Raw genomic sequence first — 19,992 nt, forward strand, 5'->3', positions numbered from 1 at the left:
ACAGAAGTAGGTGGGGAAAGCTAGGCTGTATGCTGGGAGAAAGAAGGGTGGAATCAGAGAGAAGCCACCAGAGACAGACGCTGGGAACTTTAGCCGGTAACTCACAGCCACATAGCGATACTCAGATTAATAGAAATTGGTTGAATTAATACGTAAGGGTTAGCCAATAAGAAGCTAGAACTAATGGGCCAAGCGGTGATTTAATTAAGAACAGTTTCTGTGTGATTATTTCCAAGCTAAGTGGCCGGGAACCAACAGCTGGCCCTCTCCTTACTACATGGGTCCAGTTCAGTTTCCCGCCATTGGGACAACTTGTGTCCTTAAGCTGTGGTAAATTGAAGTCCTGGAACTGAGCCACAATACACTTTTCCTTAATTGTTTTCCTGCTAGAAATTTAGATCACACAGCACAAAAGTAACCACTCCATCTTTCAGGGAACAGCTGAGTGACACAGATGGCTCTTTCCTTCCTGTGTCCAAGCAGCAGGTCACTGTTACAGAATACCCGTCAAAAGGTGTGGCCCTGTGCACATTCGTAAGTTGTGGTAGTAGCAGTTCTGCTTTACAGTTTCCACTAAGTTCTTTTCTTAACTTTAAGATTATTTCATTACTTTTTTAGCGTTTCTAAGTGCATAAACACTAGTTTGCTAAATGTTCAACTGTTGGATCTCTGTTAAAAAGCCCTGCTGTATTTGCTGGAATGAATGTAGTATCATTTTCATCTTACGGGCAAGCAAACTATACTCCATATTGTTTTCCCTGAGACCTGAATCATGTGTTAAATCTCTTGTGTAATTCCACAAGACAGAACTCTTCTATTAGTCTACTCCTTAAGCATTATATATAGTAAGCGACTCTCTAGACTGTGCCACTGGGGAAGCTGCAGGAATACAAGTGTGCATATGTAGACATGCTCATTGCAGCACACTGAGGTGACCCCAGGAAAGCAGACACCGTACTCTTGGGTGGGTGTGCCCTGCTCTGTCCGGAAGCACCCTTTGCTTTTTAATGAGGCCAACTATGTTGGCTTGTCCTGAAGCCCTTTTCTTTGGTGGAGCTAGAAACTTGGGCTTTAGCAGCGGGAAGTCTGTGCAAACAGCCCCAGACTGCGAGGAGGAGCTGTGCCAGTCCAATCTGACAGCCGAGCACTGTGGGACCTGAGCAGCTATGAGACACAGCCTTGTTCATGCTGCAGTACTCCTCAGACGCTTTCAAAATGGGTTTTGGAAGTTTATAGATTATTTCTTTTGGCTAATGTATATTTATTCTTATCTGTTTGGAAGGCTGGTATTTCTTCTTGGTCAAAAGAATGCTGTCTACTCCAGGCCTGTTTGGAGACCTAATAGTCCAAGCTACTCAAAACGTCAGAGTTAGTCTGTGCTGGTCCATCACCTGGCTAAGGGACTACCACTTCGGAAGGCCAGTTCACTTTAGTTCATGCGAGAGCGGAGGAATCTGTTTAATGAGATAATGTACTTTTCTTTCCTAGAAAGCCATGCCCAGGTACAGTCAATATTGAGCTGCCATGAAGCCCTGTAACGTTGCACACCTCTCAGAAAAAGCTGTGATTTCTTTTCTTTTCTGTCTTCCCCCAGTACGGTCCTGACCTTGAGCATGCTTTCCGTTACCCATTGGGCTCTCACTTTTACTCTGGAGCCTTCCTACATGTCTATGCGCCTGCTTGTTCAAAATGTGGCTAACAGCTGTTGTTAAACATGCTATCTTTACTCAATTGTATCTGCAATGTCTCGTCCTCCCTTCCGGTAGCTGTTGCGATTTCCATTTTGTCCACCCTGTTGTTGATTAAAGTCTAATAAAATTGTCCGTGTCTGTTCTCATTTTATTGACAAGACTGAGTGCCCCTAAAGGGCTCCACAGTTTTCTCAGTAACGTTACATCCTAAGTGGGGCCCTCAAGTTGCCAGTAATAACACGAGATTAATAACTATAGATTTGACCATAGGTATGTTCAAATTCTATTTAAAGACTCAGACCATTATGAAATCTTAAGAATTCAAGGGTTTGGGATGCTCTCAATACAACTCTAGGAATCCCGTTACATAGGCAGGAAGTAGAGGAGCTATAGCCAAGGTTCGGAGCATTTGTTTAATATACAAAGTTCACAGACAGTTCCCTTAGTTTGTCGTAAGCACACATTACTCGCAAACAGTAAATTGTTAATGAAAGACAATTAGATAAAACTAAAGAAGTACAAATGCCCAGTCTCAAAAATTGCACACCGTTAAAATACTTCCTCCTTTGAGCGTTATCTCTGGTTTCAACGTGGGTTTCTTCAGGTGTGGGAGACATGCGGCTGCAGCCCCAAATGACAACACTTCCTTTCGTTGTATCATTGTGTGAAATAGCACCATTGAGCTGATGGAAGGACACGACTTTATAACAATTACAGTGGTAAGCTTTAGGTTCCCCACTTAATATTTGTCCCAACATATTCATTGGCAAGGCCAGGTAAGTTATATCTGACAGGTGGCATAAATGTCCTTGCTACTTCCCACCCCGACCATTGTGATTTTCATAATATTGTCAGTGTGCCAATGACCTCATTTCAGCGGAAGAATACCTGTCTAAAGGGTACCCAAGGTCCTTTCCACAGAGGAAAAGCTTAAGTACAAGGGTTCTTGTGGAATACCATTATCTATAGAGGCAGCTCTGGGTGGGATTTTGATCCTGGGATATTCTGAGAAAGACTGTGCCATGCAGTGTTCTGGGTTATTGGGACTCAAAGTTACATTTTTTTTTCTTTATTTTTGTAGGGTTTTGTTATTTTATATTTAAAGTTAACCTGCTTTGGGGGGGGTGTCACTTTAAATTTGTTTTTTGTAATTATTTGTGTATCTGTCCTTGTGGGCAGAGGAGGGTACCTTCAGAGCCCAGAGAATGTGTTTGGCACCCTGGAGCAGGTATGGTGTTTGTGAACTGTTGTGTGGGTACTTGGGAACTCACGGAGACCGGCTATGAGAGCAGAGAGTGTCCTAAGCAGCGATCCATCTCTCCCAACTCTGAGCTCCACTTTTAAGTGTTTTAATTCCTTCTCAATTGAATATTTAATTATAACAAATGGAAATGTCAACTCTTGACAGAAACATTTTCAATGTCTGTGGTTTATAGCACTTCTAATGCCCCAGCTTCACTTTGTAAAAATCCGGTCTTAACACTAGCTCAGCAGTCCAGTTTTAGGTTTCAGCTCACTTTATTTTGTACATGAGAGCAGGTAAACACACCTCACAATGATGTCGTTCTGGAAAGCAGGTCTCTCCATGAGCTCTAAGGTCTCCAAAGCCGAATGTTTTTGTTGTTATTAAGTGAAAACCCCGTTACCATTCAGATGTGCAGAGATGGTTTCAATACTGGCTTTATTTGTGTAATTTTAAAGCTTGTTTGTTATGTATTATTTTTGGGAAAAGGTCTCATAGCCTAGGCTGGCCTCTGTTTGGCACTCGCTGTGTAGCAAAGGATAACAAACCTCCTGAATGCTGGGATTAGTTGTGTACCTACCAAAATGAATTAGAGGAGAAACAGGAAAACTAAATATTTTTTGTCCGAAGTTATGATCAACTGATTCATTCTTTGTTGTTCATATTCATCTTAAATCTTTAAAATGGAAACTATTAAGTTACTTAATACAAAGTTTTTATGTCTTTATGTCTTGCAAATCCTCATTTGCCCCAGAGGTCTGGTCCAGTTTAATCATGTTCATCATATTCTCCCTACATACTTAATGCTTGTCCCTCCACAAGTTTTAGGAAGGATGAGTTTTTAAGCTTCTGATTCCTGACGGGATATCTTAACATTTCTCTTGTATATGTACATGAATATACACGTCAAACACACACACAATTGACATTGTTTACTATGTCTTTATTTCTAAGGGTGGGACTAATTGGACCCAGTGTCAATCACTACAAATATCATACTCTCTTCTCATTGAAAGATTTTTTTCCCCTTTTCCTTTGATCATCTGAGAAAAGCAAACACTGATAATTACAAAGTGCATGGATATGGTACCTAGCTTTGTGCAACATGATGCCCATGCTTTGGTTTTAATGGCCATCTCTGCCTTTTAAGGACAATAAATAATGGCAGCTAACTAAAAAAGTCACCTTTTAAAAACGTGATGTTTTGACAAATAACCTTCTGTGATTATTTACCTAGCTCACCTCAATGTCTGATCAGTTTATGTGAATCTGTATAGAACACGGTGCTCAACTGTTGAACTGGAAACCAGCTCATCACCCACCATAGAATCGTTTTTTACTTCCGAGTAAGAGAATGCTGTCAGGTGTGAACATGGTTGAGATCCATAGTTGAGATGCTCGCCTGGCACATTGACACTCCATATGGGTTTTAAAACCTTAACACATCTGCTTTAGTAACAAGATACTTAATTTTTATTTCCCTCTCATGATTACTTGATGGGTACCACACAGAAGTTAACTTCATAACATCGCTACAGATTGCACTGACTCCCCATACTTTTGTTTTTACCCCCCTTTGGGAAGTTGGACCTTCACTGAATTCAAGATGGACTACTTAATTTAATGAGTTTAATGCTTTGAAAATGAACATTTAAATGAAACTGCAAAACAAAATAATGGATTAAACCGTTGTTTTGAAATGTTCAGGTGTGGTTTTTAATGAGAAGGCTTTGCTGTCCAATATCCTTAATTAGATCCTGTCCGACATACTTTGTTCAGAATGCTTTGTGTCATAAATACATGCTGGATTTTGAAGACTTGGTTCAAGAAAAAGATGAAAGCTATTTTAATATTCTTTTCCACTGATGACATAAAGTAACCTGTATATATAATGCTGAATAAATTATAAAAATTAATTGACCTATTTTTACTTTTCCTAATGGGGCACACTAGGAGATTTCCATTTACATCTGCATTTGCAACTCATGTTATGTGTCTATTGTTGAGCACTGTGTGAGAAGGACCAGATAAAACACGGCATGATAGTTGCTTTCAGAAACCGGCACTAGCTAAGCTCCACAATGCTCTGGAACTCTTTTCTTCGTGATTTAAATTTAAACGAAACTCCAAACATTTCTATCTTCAAATGTGTGTCGCATCCATTTAAAAACATGCATCTGTCAAAATAACAAGACTTCACAATAGCCAGAAAAAAATCAGCTGTCAAAGTGTAAAAAACCTCAAGTCCTCCAAGCTCGCCTCCGAGGTGACGACGACTCAGGGGCGACGCACACAGTTTCAGGCTTAGGACCAGATGTGTGTCACTTCCAGTGGCGAAGGTTCACACGACAGAACTCTCTAAAGAAGCATATACCGCATCTGAAGTCTGTTCTGGGATTCCCTCTGCACTGATTGAAAGAGGATCACATGTCCGTCCGATCTTTCATTGCTGGAAGCCTTGTACCAAGCGTTCCTTACGAACTCCCTCAGACCCTTCACCTTTCCAGGTCCCACTGCAGGCTCTGCTTCTTGGGATCTTGTCCACTTGATATTTTCTCCTCATTTCCTTTTTGCTCCAAGTCAGGACAAACAAGTCAGTAGGGGAACGGAGAAGACAAGGAAGCCACCAAAGCAGAAGCATTTCTGAGTGTTGTGGCAAGGGCTGCAAAGATCCTTCTGTGATGAAGTTCCCCTCCAGCTCCATCAAACCGGTATCACTTCAGGCGGGGCGCCCTCTGCAGGTGGCAGTGAATTTGAACCTGTCTGTGGCACAGGCACAACCACAGCATCTTTGATTTCCGTGTTCACATTACATGAGAAGTTCTTCTCCAGTTTGTTGGCAGTGTCTGGGCAATTCTGCACAAAGATCACACGGTTGTAGGCCTTCAGCCTACGCCACAGTTGAACGTAGACTTTACACTGTACATACATGAAGACGAGACCTCCCGTGAAGCCAATGGCCACTACAACCAGTTTTGTCCAAAAGGGCCATTCCAGCACACCTGTGAGACAGACAGAGCGGGAGATGTTATCAAGCTTTCGTGTCTCCTTTTGGTCTCCCCCACTATGATCCCTAGGACACATACTTTTCAGAATATTGTATGTTGTGGTGCAAGGTCAGCCAAAGGGAATCGGGTCAATTTGTGGCTCCCCAGACTCTGCAACAGTGAGCATCTTCAGTATGTCCAGACTTCTCAGGAAGCAATACTACTGATTCACTCACAGAGCGAGGCTGCAGGGATGTCAATGAGCCCTGGGTATAACAATTTCTTTCTCTTGTGAACAACGCAAACTTTGGGACCCTGGCAAAAGCTTTCGTGTTTTCTACCCTATTGATCATTTATAAAGCTAGTGTTTTTTTAACATGACCTCCCTGGATCTTTATAAGAAAAAAATTTCTTTAAGTGTGTAACCTCTTTTGGTTTGAAAATAAAACTTTTCCTTTGAAAAATTGTGTGTGTGTGGGGGGGCAACTCTAACCTTAAATGGATTTATGTTATTGGCAGGAAACATCTCCCCACTGCTGTTGATGCCACCTTAGTCTCTTTCCGACTTTGCTCACCTACATGTATTTCTATGCTTCTTTTAGTAATCAAATAGGAAGCTTATCTTTACAGTGGATTAGGAGTGTCCAGTAGAACTCACAAGAAAGTTTCTGCATAGCCAGGAAGCTCCCTTTAGCTACTTCTCTCCTATACTTTATCTAAAGTTCTATCTGTGTAATGTTGGAAACCAGCTGTCCCCTGTCCTAATACAGGTTTAGGCTGCAGCATGCATGGGCTGTCCCCATTCTCTTTATAAACTACGGATTCATTAGCGCCCACTCCAGTGAGAAAAGGATGCAGTTTGTGCCATGAAGTTGACAAACACCGAATTCATGCTTCAATTAGTGGCATTACTTCCTGCTGCTCTCTGTGAAACTGCATGATCTCTATCGCCATAGCATTCTAGGTCAACCTTTGGTTTTGGCATCTAAAGAAAAACAATGTTTTTGCTGTCTGAAAAGGCAAATGCCCTTTTCAAAATACTTCGCATGGTCTACGTAGAATTCCACTAGAAATGTTACTAACGTCTATTAATTCGCTTTGGAGCAAATGGAAGGACTGAGAATATTAAATTGGGAGAGGTGCTGGAGACCATCCGGACTTCCTGAGTCACGACTTTGGAGAAGTCCCGTGGGCATTTTGGCCCCACGGGTCAAACTTAGGTCTCTCAGGCTTCACCACAAGTGCCTTACCTTGCTGAGCCATCTTGCTCCTTTTTGAATTCCCTGCAACTGTCAAGTTAGGAAGGCAGGTGATCATGCTAGATCATGCTAGATGATTAGAACAATAACAAAAGCCAAGCTGGAGAGATAGGTAGCTCAGCTGTTAACATTTAAAGGGACATGATCTCAGTTCATGTTGTTAGAGTGCTTACGTCTACTTTCCATTTTCTGCCCTCCAGTGTACTGGCATGTGCACGTGCACACACACACATACACACACACACATCACAAATATTTAGAAAAATATCCAAACTCCTACACAGTTTAACTGCACCTGCCGTTCTAGCTAATTTCCTTCCTTTGCCAGACATGTAAAGGAACCTATGCTTGACTATGCAGCTTAAAAATGGAGGTGAAAGCCGGGCGATGGTGGCGCACGCCTTTAATCCCAGCACTCGGGAGGCAGAGGCAGCGGATCTCTGTGAGTTCGAGACCAGCCTGGTCTACAGAGCTAGTTCCAGGACAGGCTCCAAAGCCACAGAGAAACCCTGTCTCGAAAAACCCAAAAAAAAAAAAAAAAAAAAAAAAAGGAGGTGAAAGTCACACCTCCCCATGGGGTTCTTGGGGTTATCTCAGTGAAGAAACAGTGTGACATGTGAACAGCCACTATGGTGGCCCAAGAAACTTGAGGGTTCCATGTCTCTGGCTGGCTAAGCTGAACAGTAAGAGCAGCGATTTCTGTGGTGCCCACACTCAGATATTTCTCACTGCTTGTAGGCTCCAACTTCCGCATGCTTCCAGAATCCAGGGGTCTGAAATCCAGTTAACTGCCAACCATGGCATTGGCACAGAGGCCGCTGTATACAGCCTCACCGTATGCGCCCAGCATCCCTAGCTGTTTTGATTCTTTTCACCAGAGGGACACCTCAAAACGACCGCCAAAAATCAATGAAAAGGTCTTTACACAGAAGGAAGGAGCAGCCGTGTGCACTGAATTTGTTAGGGAGTTCTTATTTCAAGCTTGCAAACAAATGGCAGTGACTTATAAATTGGGGCACAGTCCCTGGGCCTTTCAGACACGCTTCTTCCCTAGGAATTCTGTCTCTCAGAAAATACATTTCCCTTGATGGCAGAGCCAGCTCTCTGTCCTCTCTGGCACACAGACTAGGATATCTTAAATATATCTGTTCTCTTTTTAAGTCAAATCAGAGAAATCAGAAGGCCCCAGATGGGCTTGTAATGTGGCTGCAGATCAAGCAAGTTAACCTTTTTTTTTTCTCATCTATAAACCAATAGTCTATCTCTATCTCTTTCTTTTAAGTATGGCATTTCTCAGGGCTCTGTATATCGTGTCACGTGACTGGGAACACCTAGGATGTTTAAAGCCTTTAAATCCCTCAGCAGTGAAGGAGAGGGCCCAGAAGCTGCAGGGACACTGCATGTCTTGACAAAATACCACAATATCACACTGCTAAGCTGGAATGTGGCTGCTGGCGCTTTGATCACACGCATGGGAAGTGTGCGTGGCTTGATGCTCTCTGCTTTCCCCTTTGCAGCTTCATAAATTAAACAAGACAGTATATATTTTTTCTTAATTTCTTTTAATATTCCAACTAAGTTCTTAAATAATATTAAAATTTAAAATTCAGTGTAAATAAACTATGAATGGTGTGGCAGGACACATATATAAACACATCTCAATTAACCTGATGCAAAAACCTGCTTCATGGTGTCTGAAAGCGAGTCATATCAAAAAGCCTCTAGAAGGCACAGAGTCTAGCTTTCTTGATTTCCCAAATGAGGATCCTGTGCTTTGAAGAGATGATTTCCTTCAGCACAACTGCCAGAGAAGAGACAGAGCTAGCACCCTGGCCTGCCAGGAACTGCTAGCCAGTGTCTGTCATATTAAGGCTGTGCTGATCTCCAGAAGTCAGCTAAAGTTACGGCTGTGGCTACGGCTATGGCTACCGTTATCACTTTGGCTATGGCTACAGCTATGGTTACTGTTATCACTTTGGCTAAGGCTATGGCTACCATTATCACTTTGGCTATGGCGACGGCTGTGGCTACCATTATCACCATGGCTATGGCTACAGCTATAGTTACCATTCTCACTTTGGCTATGACTACGGCTGTGGCTACCATTATCACTTTGGCTATGACTATGGCTACGGCTGTGGCTACCATTATCACTTTGGCTATGACTATGGCTACGGCTGTGGCTACCATTATCACTTTGGCTATGGCTACTGCTACAGCTATGGGCAGTGAACTGTTTTGAACTTCCACCAATGCCAAGTGCTCTCTGAATAATAAGATGTGGTCCTGACCTAGAGGAGCGACTGCCAATATTTGGTTGCCCAGTGCCAAAAGATCAGCCCTGAAAACACAGCAGTACTCTAAAAGACAATACAGATCCCTGTAGAAGAAACATTCAATTCATAGCACAAACTATTATTGTTTTTTCTAAAAGGTCTTTTTAAAAAAATAAAATAATATACAGAACTATTTGTATAGAACATGAAAGGAAGAAGCAGGAGGACCAATTGCTGCTCAAGCGGAAGAGGTAGCTGCAGCAATAACTTAGATTGTTAATGTGAGACTGGGAGGTGGTGCTCCATGTGGGGGCACCAGACACGGCTACTCTAAGAGAGCAGCATCTTCAACTACACAAAGGGCCTGTTTATCTCCTATTGTCACTACAGGCAAATTCACTGCTTTAGACTCAGCATCTGTTCTGGTTGGAAAAGACAATTTGTTCCTCTTTAGACATTTCTTGAGGTTTTCTGGATGGATTTTAAATATCCTAGCTTTTTAAATTATACGGTCCTTCTCCAGTAACTTCAAAGGTAAATTCAGGATCAGCATTCACAATGCCTGAGGAAGATTAAGATGCTAAGAGCTCAGTCCGATGGTGTCATCCCACAGTGTGTGTGTGGGGGGGAGGGGCTTCAGATGACTCTGCCAGATATGCATGCTGCCCTGCCGTATGTGGGGGAAAGGCTGTCCCACAAGTACACAGCTCTGTGGAGAGTCACAGACTCTTCTGCTCCACAAAGACCTGTTTCCTAAACGACCAAAGATACCAAATATAAAGTAATACCAAAGAGAAAGATGATCTCATTGTGGTTTCTGATAGGCAGCAGAAAAAATACAAACACTAATCTCTGCATGAAAGTCAAATCTGGATTATCAACTAAACTTTTTTTTTTAAAAAAAGTTTCATATAGCCTACCCTAGCCTTGAATTCGCTCTGTAGCCAAAAATGACTGAACTTCTGATCCCTCTGCCACTTTCCTGTTCGCCAAGATGACGGATACAGCCATCGCACCCTGTTTACGTGGTAATGGTGACCAACATCACTGCCGCTACCAGGCAGTCACTCTCCTAACTGAGCTACATCACCAGCACCAAGGTCTTGATTGGGAAATCAGACTTCTGTAGGGGTTTTCGCGGACTAAAGTATTGTAGCTGTGTTGTGCTGCAGACGGCAGTGCTGGAGAGTGACTCATGGCCCTTAGAAGTTTCCCAGAAGACTGTGAGTGAGTCCCAGATCATCAGGCATTGAGTTATTTACATTGGTGGAGGTGGCTTTTGGAGATCGTGACCGTGCCTTGGTCCTTCCTTCTCGAAGAAAGCATTTGAGTTAGTTTGATTTTTACAGGAGCCCGCAGCTGAAAGACTTCGAACTTTTTAAAGAGAGTTCGGATTTTTACAGAGATTGGATATTTTTAAGAGACTGAACTTTTGATGTGTTTGAATTTGTAAGAACTGTGGGCCTTTTAAAGTTATGTATGTTTTACATCGTGTTATTAATATTAAGGTGCCATCTTGTGGATACATGAGGAAAGGAAATTTCTAACTGAAAAATGATATTTAAGTGTCAAGTTGGCAAAGGGTCAGTCGTATTGGCCAGTTTTATGTCAACTTAACACAAGCTAGAGTCATCTGAGAGGAAAGAGCCTCAACTGAGAAAATGCCTCCATAAGATCCAGCTGAAAGACACTTTCTTTTTTCTTTTCTTTTCTTTTAATTTAAATTTATTTTTTAAAACAATCTTTTCTCATTTTACATATCAATACCAGTACCCTCTCCCTCCCCATATCCCACTTCCTCATTCCCCCCCCCCCCAATTCACTCCTCAGAGAGGGTGAGGCCTCCCATGAGGAGTCAACAAAGTCTGTCATATCACTTGAGGCAGGACCATGGCCCTCCCCCCTGTATCTAGGTAGAATATGGCATCTTTCCATGGGGAATGGGCTCCAAAGAGCCAGTTCACGCATTAGGGATAAATACTGGTCTCACTGCCAGTGACCCCACAAACTACCCAAGCCACACAGCTATCAGTCACATTCAGAGGGCCTAGTTCAGGCCTATGCAGGATCCCCAGCTGTCAGTCTGGAGTCAGTGAGGTCCCACTATCTCAGGCCAGCTGTTTCTGTGGGTATCCGCATCATGATCTCCACCCCTTTGCACATATTCTCACTCCTCCCGCTCTACAACTGGACTCCAGAGTTCTGTCCAGTGCTTAGCTCTGGATCTCTGCATCTGCTTCCATCAGCTACTGGATTAAGGTTTTATGATGACAATTAAGGTAATCATCAATCTGAACAGGGGAAGAGCAGTTCAGGTACCCACCACTATTGCTTAGATTCTTAGCAGGGCTCATCCTTGTGGGTTCCTGGGAATTTCCCTAGTGTCAGGTTTCTCTCTAACCCCATAATGGCTCCATCTATTAAGATATATCTTTTCTTGCTCTCCCTCTTTTACGTTCCCCTAACTCAACCTTCCTGATCCCTCATCTTCTCCTTCCCGCTCTCCTTCTCCCCTTTCTACTCCCTTTTTCCTCTCACTGCCCTCCCAAATGTTCCAAATTAACTCAGGAGATCTTATCTATTTCCCCTTCCCATGGGGATCCATGTATGTTTTCTGGCTTCTCTGGGGTTGTGGACTATAGACTGGTTATCCTTTGTTTTACATCAAATATCTATCTCTGAGTGAGTACATACCGTGCTTGTCTTTCTGGGTCTGGGTTACCTCACTCAGAATTTTTTTTTTTTATTCTAGTTCCATCCATTTGCCTTCAAATTTTAAGATATCTTTGCTTTTTAAACTGAGTAGTTTTCCATTGTGTAAATGTACCACCTTTTCTTTATCCATTTCTTGGTGGAGGGGCATCTGGTTTGTTTTCAGGTTGTGACTATCACAAATAATGCTGTTATGAACGTAGTTGAGCAAATGTTCTTGTGGTATGGGTGTGCATCCTTTGGGTATAATCCTATGAGTAGTATTGCTGGGTCTTGATTCCCAGTTTTCTGAGAAGCCACCACCCTTTTTCTTAATTGGCAACCAGTGGGAGAGGACTGAGCCCATTGTGAGTGGTGCCAGACTGTCCTGGTTTCTGCAAGAAAGCAGGCTTATCAAACCATAAAGAGCAGGCCAGTAAGCAGCACCCCTCCATGACCTTTGCATCATCTCCTACCTCTAAGTTCCTGCCCTGTTTCAGCTCCTGTCCTTCCTTCCCTTAGTGAGGACTGTTACCTGGAAGTATAAGTGGAAATAAATCTTTCATCCCCAACTTGCTTTTGGTCACAGTGTTCTATCACAGAAATAGGAACCCCAATTAAAACAGCGACCCACATAGAAATGAGAAAGAAAATTCTACAATCGAAAGGTGGGAAAGCTTGGGTATGTACTTCTGCACACTGTCTTAGACAGTGATGTGGTGAGCAGAGATAACAACTACCTACACTGCTCCAAGCCTGCTTTGGGCATCCAGGGAGACAAATAAATGATGGGTTGAGTTAGTTGGGAGACTTGGTGGGGCTGAGAGTCTCAGCAAGGCTGCATGACACAGTCACATAAGGAGTAAGTCTGGGTGGCAGGCTCTGTGATGGTAGAGAAACTCCGTAGACAATCAACACTCAAGGAAAGTGGAGGCTCACCCAGAGGTAAGTATCAGAGACTGCGGTAATGTGCAACAGGGTGGTGCCTTTTGGAGCTACACAGCTACATCAGTTCCGCATGCAGAGGTCTAGGGGAATAGAAGGCTGGGACGTACATTTCTCGTGAATTCCTAGGAAACAAAGTGTTGCTGGAACTGGGCTCTTTGAGCTGAGTTTCCTAGGAGTTCGGTTAGGGATCTGTGTGGGAGCAGTCTCTCGCTTTTGCTCTGACTCTCCGTGTGTGTGTGTGTGTGTGTGTGTGTGTGCGCGCGCACACACACACGCATGCTGGGCAAGAGAACCTGGGAAGAATTATTTTGCACAGAGGGAAAGAGCTGAGCAGGAATTTAGAATAGATTCTCAGCGAAAGAAAGATGTTTGATCCTATTGCTGACACATAGGTCCTCGGGGCAGCAGAATCCCCAGAAGGTATTGGGGTTACATACTAACAATACTTAGTGGACATAATGTTTGGATTCATAATTTTGTAGTAGAGAATGAACACGAGTTGAATGTGGGGAGAATGGAGATGGTCTAGGTAAGAGGCTTTGTCTGTCTTTGTATAAAGACACAGTTTTCACACGAATATTGTCGGTGGGGAAGGAGAGAAATGGAAAGCATCCGGGGATAGAGGCAGAATGCAGAGGATTTGGTGACTGATTTCAGGGAGAAGAGAGACTGGCCAGAGAAAAGAGGGGGACCAGTTATTAGGGATGTCTTTCTTCTGGTGCTGAGGCTGGATGTGGGAGATTGTGTGGATCTGGACCTTGAGTCCCTGGAAGACTTCCAGAGATGTTCTCAGGAGGGAGGGACATACAAGTTTTGGAGTATATTATGAGTGGAATATAAAACTAGAGGGGGTGGTTATCAGCATTCAAGCAGCGCTAAAGGTAAAAGAACAGAAGGATGGCCACGGGAGCATTAGCAGGGGGACAGAAGAAAGGAGGTGTGTGGTTTCTTCTCCATGTGAGACTATCAACCTCCTGGTACTCTAAGCACTCACAACTAATGTGTCTCAGGCTTCAGATAAGCGCAGCTGACTAAATAAGAGGGTTTCCCATGGAAAGCTTGTCTGCATATGACATATGTGAAATGAAGTCCTGCTTCTTGTACATCACAATGTGGCCAAGTCAGAAGGATGTCTAGTCATGCAAATGCATGATTCTCCAGTGGGGGCTCTACTTGGCCATCTGAGAAGAGGAAGTCTCTGACCAGGAGTCATCAGATCTGTCCTGAGTAGCTAGGACCACCCTTTACTCCTAAGGGGGAGAGTCGGGTGTTGTGAAATAGGAACAGTCTGCGTCTATCTAGGCATGGCCAGGTGTCTGGTACTTATTATGTGCAATCATTATTTTAAGGTCCTACCTGCAGGGATGAGAATGAGAATTTATTAAATCCAGATTTAATATGAAACCTTACATGCTAAAACTCTGGGGAGAATCATAGTGTGACAAAACCCAGACATTTGCTGTGACTGATGCAGTTATAAATGAATTGATGTTACATAAATGAATTCTAAAAAAAAAAAAAATCCATCCTACCCGCTTCTCTTGTATTTAGACTTTTCTTGTGATTTTGTTCTTAGTAAAGGACACTGGGATCTTCAAGGCTGTCTCCACTGCATCTTCCCTTACACTACTGTGCACACCAGGAGCCCTGCAGGCCAGGAACCTTCAAAATCCCTCCCACTTCTGGGAGCTCCGAGTCCAGGCAGGTTGGTGTGCCCTGCTGCCCCTAAGTGGACAAGCCTGGGAAGGTTTTAACCTTAAGAATATACCTGGACACAATCCTTCACAAACTGGGTGTGGCAAAAATTTTCAGCTACAGTGCTAATCCCCTGCATCAGTTAACCAATACATAGCTGTACTACAGTGTTACTGTGAGTCTTCAAAGAAGCAACAAGTAGGGTGAATTAAATAAAACTTTAAAACCCTGTATTCCCCCCCCCTTTCTTTCTTTTCTTTGTTTCTCGGTGTAGTCTTGGCTCTCCTGAAACTCACTCTGTAGACTAGGCTGACCTCAGACGCAGAGATCTGCTTTGTTCTGCCTCCTTAGTGCTGGGATTAAAGCCATGTGCCGCCACCGCTCGGAAACTCTCCACTTCTCTAACGGTTTGCATTCTTGTACTGGACAGAGCTTGATGCTCCCTGAGCCTCTGGGAATTCCCAAGAGGTGAACAATAGCCATGAATCTCTGACTCAAAGGTTCTCCGGGACCTAACACTTCCCAAGTCCTTATGTGGGACCCCAAATGGCCCATGCTTTATAGCCAGAGTTGACCAAGGAGATAATTGGAGAAGGCTCGGCTGCAAGTGCTGGCCCTTGTTTAGGTGTCCTACCTGGAAACCTAACGGAAACCTAATCTTCAGTAGCAGCTCCCTGTCTGCCCTTGGGTGCCATCGCAGGAAGCCAGGGGTAGAGGAGGGAGAGAGGCATGTCCTTACCATTACTACAGCAGCAGCTCCCTGTCTGCCCTTGGGTGCCATCATGGGAATCCAGGGGAGGAGGAGGGAGGGTGGCATGTCCTTACCATTGTCGTTACCTTGCTTGATCTCCTCTGCCGTCCGATCGATCAGCACATACAGAGACCACACCACGCAGGTGACAGCGATGACGTGGAATGTGACGGAGCAGAATATTTTCCTTCTCTCACTTGTGGTCATCTGGAGCTTTTCCCACTGCAAGCAGAAACGGGTCACTCACCACCGCGTTTATAAGCAGAATATTTGGCTTTCAGTTTGTGTTCCAGGCAGGGATGTGCACTGCAAGTCAACATCTTGTTTTCTGTTTTACACAATGTTGCTGTATTTGCGTAAGTTTCTGCGTTTGGAGAGCTATGAAGTCATTACTGACAAAGGAAAGAGAACTTAATTCATAAGAAACAATGTTAAATTCCCCTCTGTGTGCTGTGATTTCCATTAATGAATGAAGAAACTGCTTTGGACCTATAGCAAGGTAGAATTTAGGTAGACAGGGAAAACTAAATTAAATGCTGAGAGGAAGAAGGCAGAGTCAGAGGGACCCCATGGAGTTGCCAGAGTCAGATGTGCCAAATCTTTGCAGGTAAGCCACTGCCACATGGCAATATACATATTAATAGAAATGGGTAAAATTAATATAAGAGTTAGCTAATAAAAAACTAGAACTAATGGGCCAAACAGTGTTTTAATTAATGCAATTTCTGTGTGATTATTTCAGTTCTGGTCAACCAGGATGAACAAGTAGCTCCTCCTCCTATATTTGGCATGCCAACGTAGTGGAGTAAATGCATGTAATACCATTTTTAGTTTTTTTTTTAAATTTTTTTTTGAAGGAATCCCTACTCTCCAAATAGACAAAGTCTGTCTGTATCTCATTCTGCAATAGGAATGAGGTAGGTTCCCAATACGTATGATTTTGGCTGGTGTGGTGATGGATGGTTCAGCTTGTAATACTTGGGCATGGTAGTGTGTGACTCTAATTCCAGCATAAGGAAGGCTGAGACAGAAGGACACTGGGGCCCACTGGCCAGGCAGACTGCTGGAACCGGTGAGTTCCGGTTCAATGAGAAACGCTGTCACAAAACAAAACAACAAGACAGTGGGGCGTGGTGAGTGAAAACACACGTGTGTGTACATGTTGCAGTCACATGTGCACACACACATGATAATAAAACAGTAAGCTTTTCAGAAAACATTTGCTTTCGCTTCAGCCCATTGCCGTACCGCATTAACAATCAGTGACTGGCAGCTTTCGCTCCAGGGATCACCATGTAACTGGACGAGTGTCCTGTGCTTGGTAGGACAATTGGACAAGGATTTAGCAGAGGCTTGAGAGCTGCAAGGGGAAGTTAACGCCCTCTGTTTAAAGCTGTCCTAGAGAGATGACGGTTCACATCGGAGAACTGGAAGGAGAACCTGCTGTGGGTCTCTCAGAGTGCCCTTGACTCTTCGTTGGTGAAATCCACAAACCCTCCAACCATCACATGTCCCCCGATTCCCACTTCTCAGAATGCTGGTGACTGCCCCCTCAGTTAGCAAAACAAGAAAGGTCACAAGCTTTAGACATGAAGTAGCAATGAAGGTTTGTTTATCATAGTTGAAAACAGGCGTTTCAACTTTTAAAGTCCTGGTAGTGCTAGGGTCGCCTTTGCATGCTGGGAGTATTTATTTTTGTCTTTTGAATTTCCAGATTTTATGAACCAGTTTGCAAAGCTTTTTAATAAGCCCTAATTCTTTATGTCTTTGCTTAAGCAAAATGCTTGGAATTCCTGAAGACTCCTCTCCTTCTCTGCCCTAGCAATATGCGGGATTCAGTATAGTTCAATTAAAAGCAGGAAGGACATGTATCTAGGTCCAGGATCAGCCACTAACTGGAGTTATTTACTTTGTCTGCACCTTGCTCAGGAGAAGAGTTTGTGGTAGCCAGCAGGGCAGGGTTGAGACTAGGGGCAAAGATCCAGGTTTGGGGGGCAGGGATTCAGGCTAGGGGGAGGGATTCAGGCTGAATGGACAGGTGCCATTCTTCGCTTGGCCCTGAGGTCTCTTGTGATCCCTAATAAATTCTGCACTTCCAACATTCTTGGTTAAGGGCAGACATCACCTCTGCCAGCATTTTCAGTGGCTAGCTACCTGGGCAACAATATTTTGCCTCATGGATCCAGGAATTGCCCTTCTGATCCTTGTGTTAGTTCTTTTCCTCTTTGCTATCCGGGTATCAAGAGCATCATGCCCAGAAAGAGTATCCACAATCGTCCTGCAACCTCAAGGAAGAAAAGAGATCTCGAGCCAAGTCACCTGCAGCTAGCCTTGTAGCATCTTATTCCACCCCCCCCAAAAAAAACAGACACTAGTGAGAAATGATCAATAAAGAATCATGAACATCTGAGCACTGCATTTCAACAAAACCACCATCACTTCTGAGAAAGACTGATTTTAAGATCTTGTTCCATCTTTGATATTTCTGTAAAGTTAATTGGAATAACACATAAATCAAAGAATATTGCCATTTGTCAATAGCACCTTGTGATTTGATAACTATCTCTCAAATGACCCTTGTATCAAAAAAGATGTGAAGTTGTACAATAATCACTTATTTCTGTACAGAGATCTTCTGTATGCTAGTGCAGGATATTAACTTAAGTAAACACATACAGATACACACACATGCACACAGAGTCCACCTTCAATCAGAAAATTGGCTTTAAAACATCATAACAATCGGATTTCTGAGACAGGAGAGGTGGCTTGGTGCTCACTGGCTTTGCCAGGGACCTTGCCAAGGTCTTGGTTACATCAACTCCTTCATAACCACCTGTGACTTCAGCTCAAGGTGATGTCATGCTCTCTAGCTTCCCTGGTGGGAAGGCACAGAGATACCTGGAAATACAGATGAACAAATCTCTTTTCAAAACTCTCACATCTAAAAAGTAATTTAATGAAATGAAATACATTGTCTAACATCGGGGGGGGGGGTCTAAAAAATGCCAGGAGTGGATAGGGTAGGAACAAATTATTGGCAAAGATCCCCGTGCCGGGCAATAGGAGCTCAGAGGCTGTTGCGTGTTAGTGAAATTAGAAGTGATGTTTTAAGGAGAAAGTGTAGAAAAGTCATCAACTTTTTCCACAGTGTAGATGCAGGACCACAGCGCCCTCTGCCATATGAAGACATTATTGCATGTGGGCCTCTCCACGGGGCCTCCCAGAAATCCAGGCATTAATTAATTGTTCATGTCTGCTCAGGTCCATGTACAAACTTTTCAACAAAGCATGTGTCATAACGGCAAATAGATGGAAGAAGTAAGGGTACAAGATTTATTTTAGCAAGTTATGAAAGTACTGTAGTTTAATATTTGTGATGTTGAATTGAGTCAGTAGCAAGCTTGGTTAGTATAGACTGGGTAAAACTAAAGAAAAACACCGAGAAAATCCACATCGCCTTTGTCTCTCTCTCCCAATGCCACAAAGCAATGTGTGGCTTGCGCTCACATTCCCAGATGGCCTTGTGACACTTGGGACATCTCCTGCAGAGGCTCCTCCAGTTCTCAGAGCTTTTCCCTCTATCAGCACCAGGTGACTTGGTAGACCTGCACATCACCCGCCCACTTGTATGTGTTTTAGATGGGGTGTCGCCATGTAGCCCAGGCTAACCTTCGATTCACAATCCTCCTGCCTCAGTCTTTGGAGTGCTGATCTCACAAGAAGCTGTCCTCATCACGCCCGGCTCCTTTCCTACATCTCTTTAATTCTACCACTTTCTATCTTCCTGTCGTACAAGTCAAGTTTTCCTTCGTACCCTGAAACCACATCAACTATGGTTGGTCAAACAAACTGCCCTCCGTAGCTGTTGTGGACTTCGCTTCCAGACTTCGTATCCCCTGGTCTTAGGTCCTTGTTTTCATCACCCTTGGCCTTTGCTCTCTCGCTGAGATGACCAAACATCGAAGCATGGAGCATAATTGTTTTATTCTTTCCTTCCTCCTCTCCCTCCATCCCTTCTTTCTCTTTTTCCTTTCTCCCTCCCCACCTTCCTTTCTTTCCTAATTCTCCTATGTATCTCTCTGACTTCTAACATAACCCAGAAACTCTGTACTCTGATAGCTCAAATGATGCTCCTTGGTGGCACCGGTCCCCATGGGTCCTTAGCAGCATTGTGTTTTTATACAATCAGGGCTAGGAGTTTCCAGACATCTGTTTTAACTATTGCCATAATTTCATTTGCATAAATTCAAAGCTGCATTTTAACTGTCTGGAATTTTCCGAGTCTTCTTGTATTATTACTGTGGAGTTAGTCATATACGTCAGGTCTGAAATGCATTGCATTCTGTAGACACCGTAACACAGTCCGTCATGTGAGAGTTTATGCACACCTCTCAAAGGTTCTGTGGCATGACACACTAGAGAAGCTTCTCGAGGTTCCAATCTAGAGC

At 43.5% G+C, this 19,992-nt stretch overlaps 1 protein-coding gene across 6 annotated transcripts in view; it reads right to left on the reverse strand.

The window, feature by feature from the left end:
* Positions 1 to 1,578: 1,578 nt before the first annotated feature.
* Positions 1,579 to 19,992, reverse strand: part of Marchf1 (membrane associated ring-CH-type finger 1) — an 824,174-nt gene continuing 805,760 nt past the window's right edge. For 4 of the 6 annotated variants that reach the window (XM_057752263.1, XM_057752266.1, XM_057752262.1 and 1 more), the window contains 2 exons: positions 15,616 to 15,763; positions 1,579 to 5,936 (listed from right to left, as the gene is read on the reverse strand). In XM_057752263.1, the coding sequence (XP_057608246.1) occupies positions 5,638 to 5,936; positions 15,616 to 15,763 (447 nt within the window). In that variant the 3' untranslated portion in view covers positions 1,579 to 5,637. The remainder of the gene's footprint in view (positions 5,937 to 15,615; positions 15,764 to 19,992) is intronic. The other 2 variants (XM_057752265.1, XM_057752264.1) reach the window with 1 other exon arrangement.

Source organism: Chionomys nivalis, chromosome 20 (assembly GCF_950005125.1).
Source record: "Chionomys nivalis chromosome 20, mChiNiv1.1, whole genome shotgun sequence".
NCBI lineage: Eukaryota > Metazoa > Chordata > Mammalia > Rodentia > Cricetidae > Chionomys > Chionomys nivalis.